At 35.7% G+C, this 5,286-nt stretch overlaps 1 protein-coding gene across 2 annotated transcripts; it reads left to right on the forward strand.

Moving 5' to 3' along the window:
- The first annotated feature begins 302 nt into the window (after positions 1-302).
- LOC148915015 (crossover junction endonuclease MUS81-like) lies at positions 303-4,881 on the forward strand. 2 transcript variants are annotated; one of them, XM_089042195.1, is made up of 6 exons: positions 303-450; positions 1,632-1,818; positions 2,736-2,815; positions 3,105-3,342; positions 3,802-3,888; positions 4,654-4,881. In XM_089042195.1, exons 2-6 carry the CDS (start codon positions 1,804-1,806, stop codon positions 4,756-4,758), a joined length of 525 nt encoding a protein of 174 aa, XP_088898321.1. In that variant the 5' UTR covers positions 303-450; positions 1,632-1,803; the 3' UTR covers positions 4,759-4,881. The 2 variants fall into 2 exon arrangements, with proteins under 2 accessions (XP_088898321.1, XP_088898322.1); XM_089042196.1 differs by having other exon boundaries at positions 1,632-1,790.
- The last annotated feature ends 405 nt before the right edge of the window (positions 4,882-5,286 follow it).

The raw sequence follows: 5,286 nt of genomic DNA on the forward strand, positions 1-5,286 counted from the left end.
GAAGATGAAAGCTGAACAGAATTAAAACAAAATTCTTCCCCAATCATCTCCTCTGATCATCCCTCAGCCCTCTTCCCACCCTCTCCCCTGCGACCTTCCTCAAACCTAGTCCCACCACCTCAATTGCTCGAAGGGAGGGAGATCAGTGAGAGAGAAGAGAGAGGGGCAGTTGTGAGTGAGAGCACCTTTCACTGTGTCCATTTCCTGAATTTTTTAGATTTGTCATGTCATCATTTCTATGTCGTGTTGTAACTGGTCTCCCTTGTATGTACTCTTCATGTTGGATACTTGCATTTGTACTATGTTCAATACTAGTGTCTACTCCTATTCTTTGTCCATTGGTTTGCTAGTGTTCATAAAACTGTGATTAATTTTGTATATATTGTGTTTAGATCACGACCTGGGAGAATAATTGAGAATGTTCGTACTCAATTCAAAATCAAAATAGAGGTCAGTTCTCGAAGTCGTTCATGCGCTAGTTCTTCTAATACTTTATTTGAACATTAATTAGAATTTGTACCGTCGAGTATCTTTTTTATATGTTTTACTTTGTATTGGTTTTGCAAAACATGCCAACTTTTGGTTTTGCTTTTTGTTACTTTTTGTGTGTTTGTATAGCGTTGACATATTTTGCTACTTCATGATTGAGTCAGCTGAAACTTTTAAATACAATGAGGAATCTTTTCATCTATCCCTCTTCAGTTATGAGCTAGTTTTTTATGTAATGGCACAGTGAATTCTGTGAAGCTAAGATAATGGCCTTTTTCTGAAAAGTATTACATGTGGAATTGTCAGTACTATTATTGCAAGTGTGTTATTTTTGTGCATTCATCTTTGTTTTGCTCGTTACCTTTTTGGTTTGTTCCCACATCAATGCTGTGTTACATAAAAACATTACCGTGAATTTAGAGTACGCAGTTATGAGAACCTAAGACATTGCAACCGGGGCTTATTTTGGCCTTTTCCCTGTCCTCTATAAAGCAAAAAACCTACCATGGGATTTTGGTTTCCCCTGTATGAAGGACTCAACTGAGTTGCATTCATACTCTGGATAAGTAGGGCTTCAGCTAGTCAGTTTCACTTTCAACTCACTGGAACATCTTAGTAGTTTAAGAAGGCCGCATGTCTCCTCAGCGACCCTATTCTTTCCTGGGATTTGCAAAATCTCTCCACTTGCTTTGAGTCCTATAATTAAACTCCACATTTTCCACTGACTTTAACATTGGTCTCTTGCTACTTATGATGGCAAAGTCATACTTCTAATCCATTCTACTTGTTTTTACCTTTTTGTAAATAATTCCATTGCTAAGACCCAAACTCAAATTGGCTAGTTTTCAGTTATAACTTTGAGAACTTGCAAGTATTTGGCTCCGGAACCTTCATTCTTCTTGTTAAAAATATTTTGGTTTGTTTTAGTGTTCCTCATGTGTGTTTTTTACTTCAAATCTCAAATTGTTGATTGTTAATCCACATGGCATCTTAAGATGATTTTTGAGATTTTTGAGAACAGTGAATTTTCCAGTTGTTGTTTCACAATGTAAACAATTGTGGCTTACTAAACTTTCTTGTCTTTGTTCTTGTTACAAATCTTCTTTCCACTTGTTGGAGTTAACAAATTGACTCTTCTACAGGTTAGGAGGTTACCAGTTGGAGATGGAATCTGGATAGCTCGTCATAAACATCTTGAGAGCGAATATGTACTTGATTTTATTGTTGAGAGGAAGAAAGTTGATGATTTACGTTGTTCAATCAGAGACAACCGTTACAGGGATCAGAAACTGAGGCTTATGGTACTGGCTCTTAATGAAAAGACTCAAGGTTTTGTCTTTATTTGATGTGTGAAGTTGCTATTATATATTGCATGCATATTGTTTTACAGATGTTGCAGCATAACTAAGCTGTTTTTTCACATGCTTAGTACTGCACAACTTGGGTTTCTTGCACTTTACCTTCACCTTTTAATATCTTTTTGCATTTACTGCATCTTAGTTGGAAAATGTTAAATAACCAACGTTAGTTAGAAAATGAAAAGGAGAATATCAGAATCTGAAAACAGAATTTGCTTTTAGAAGAAAGACTGAATACATATTCCTATTGAGGATTTGTAACATTTTTCTATGCTCATGTCAAGGATGATGAACTTGAAAGGTAACAATATATATCCTGTATAGTGTATACATGTACCTAGGCAAATACCTTGGTGCCTGTTTGTTTTTGGCCAGATGCACTTCTGGCATTCTTGATGACTGTCAAAGCTCTTATTTTCCCAGTCTATAGACCGACTGGTAGGCATTGAAGGTAAACATTTGTTTGCTTATTGAAAGTAGATTAATCAAAAGTATGTGTGGAGAAAACATGTATGCATGTTGATGACACCAGATTTTGTCTGCATGTGGACAACAGTACTTGAATGAAGATAGAATATCATCCTGACTTTATGCTTGGGCAAGGATACTATGATGCACTACATTCAGGTGTTGTGAATGACTAAAACTGATTAGTCATGACTCATGACTAAAACAATGATTGGTTTGTCTTTGTTTATTATTTATTTTCTTTTGTCTACTTATGTTGGGCTCTTTTGGCGACAATGTTTACTAGAGAAATTCGTTTACTTCTAGTGTGTGTTTTACATGCATTTAATGGTTCAACTTTCATGGATGTTGGATTTACTGTGAAATTATATTATTTTTACGTTATTCTGATATGTTTGGTCTTTCAATTGCATATGTTAGAGGTGTGGACTTAAGAAACTGATATATCTTCTGGAAGGCGATCCAAATTGTTCTGAAGCTGCAGAAAGCATTAAAACAGCGTAAGCATTCCTGTAATATTCTTAATTGCTCTGTTTCCTACTGCATGACTATAGATATTCATTTAGTGTGAGTCATCATGTTTAAACTAGGAAAGTAAACCTCTGGCTTTGGTTAAAAGGTATCTTGTTATGAAAAACTAAATATGTACGCAAGATATAATTGTTTTTGGTTTTTTAATCATAAGCTGCACTTAGGATCATGTAATAATCCTTCTATAGATGTCCTAATGATTGCAAAAGGTAACTATTAGTATTTCGCTTCAACAGTTATAATTCTTATCTTGTGCAGCTGTTTCACAACTGAAATTTTGGAGGGATTTGATGTTCAGAGAACCATTGGCTTGGCTGATACACTGAAGAAGTATGTTTATCTTACTCAAGCAATAACTCAATACTACAAATCAGAGTATTCTGGGGAACAACATAGACATACCGGGATTTGCCCCTCTTTCGATGAATTTATCAAAAGGTGTGAAGAACTGGATAAAATGACAGTCAGCGATGTATTTGCCATTCAGCTCATGCAGGTATTTACTGTTTCTGACAGAAAAGAATATCATTCCCTTATTTGACAGATGTTGGCTCTGATCCCTTAATATAACAGACTATGGATTCATTCATGTATAAAAACAATGGATAACATTAAACTCTGCGTTCCTACATTATTTCCTTTTTAGATTTATATGTAGAAAAAAATCAAAGTAAGAGACATTTTTATCAAGTTATGTAAAAAATTCTCCTGTCTTGGATTCTTCTGGATGCGTTCTTGTCCGTGGTGTACCGCACCCTTCTGGTTGTACCTTTTTTTAGCATAAACACTTCATTAAAAATATCATGTATGCCCTTTGATGAAGAACTGGCTAAATTACTCCATAGCTGTTCGAATCAACATTTATGACACAGTTTGGTTCTCGCTTGGTCTAGAAGTAGGATATTTGTAGTGATGCAGTGATGAGCAAGACGTACATCTTGAATTTTGAATGCAGGTCCCCCAGGTAACTGAGGAAGTTGCCTTAGCGGTTCTGGATTTGTACCCGACGCTTTTATCTCTTGCCCGTGCCTACTCTCTACTTGTAAGTCCTCACTCCTTTGGAATTTAAAATGTGATAGTTACCATCTGTTTCACCAAAGTGTGCCACATAGGGTGATCTTATTTGCAACGCTTTTTCTGTGCATCACATCTCCCTACATGAAACATTTGCGAAAAGTTTTCCATTTCACCTTCATTAATTTTCAATCTTTTAATAACTTAAAAATAATCAAATCAGCACTGGCGGTATCATGGCCATAGGGGAAGGAGGTACAGGGTGGAAAAGGACAAAATGGGAATTATGAAATTTATGGAGTGATGAAGTGGGGATGCAAATAGAATTGCATGTTTTTATTGTTCAATCTTGTTGAGTTGTGTTGCATATCATTTAATAAAGGAAATCCTTACATTGATGATCCTAAAGAAGATGTTCTCTTGAAAGTGGTTAAAGATAAAATGATTTGTTTGGAGAATTTTTAAATCACATTGAAACTTATACAGTCCATTATGTTTTGTCTAGTGTTTGAAATTATAATTGGTAGACTAGTTTGGTGAAGATCATCCTTTAGCTTTTCTATTGAAGTCATAAATGTCATATGACTTCAATAGTGGTTTCTATTCTTCTTCTTTTCTTAAAGAGTTTACCTAATTTCATTGATCTATTTATTTCATAATTTAATCTTCTTCTATCATTTCCTTTATATTTGTTTAATTCATTTCTGCTGTATGCTGGGTGGTTAAATGAACTGCACTTTATTTTTGGCCCCTTCGTTGTACTCGTTCAAATTTAATAATTTTATTTAAATAGGAGGGTGACGTGGCTGCACAACAGGAGATGCTTAGAACACAGAGCAACAATGTTGTCAATGCGGGTGCTAGTAAAAATATTTTTCACTTGGTTTGGGGCAATTGATTGTTGCTTCTCTCTCCCATTGTGAAGTACATTGTTGGATTATTGCTCTTGTAATCTGCAAATCTTGCACTGTAAATAAGATAGCACAGTTACTGTTATGAAAGTAGCTTTCTGATCTGTACAGTACTGCTGAATGTCATTTCATCTTTGTCTTTGTCATGAGCTCCTGAATTATTTGTGAATTGAATTAATTCGCCATCCAAAATTACAATTTGGAACGGTAAGTAGGAGTCATCATTAGGCTCGCGAGCCCATGGGCCGATGGGGCTTGCCCGGGCCATTGAAAAAAAGCCCAGTTCGTTGTTGAGTGTTGGGCCAGAGCTTGGGTGTTCGCCCGACCCGCTTGAACCCATGAAGCCCGGCCTGGCCCGCCGATAAAAGCCCGGCCCACGGGCTCACGTACATATAAATAAATATTAAAAAAAACCCAAGTTAAATGAAATATGGAGAAAATTATTATCTATTATCATTGTAAGAACTAAAAAAATGAAGTATGAGATAAAATATAATTTTATTAATATGGGGTTG

This window comes from Prunus mume, linkage group LG8, assembly GCF_029339155.1.
Source record: "Prunus mume cultivar Tortuosa linkage group LG8, ASM2933915v1, whole genome shotgun sequence".
Classification (NCBI taxonomy): domain Eukaryota; kingdom Viridiplantae; phylum Streptophyta; class Magnoliopsida; order Rosales; family Rosaceae; genus Prunus; species Prunus mume.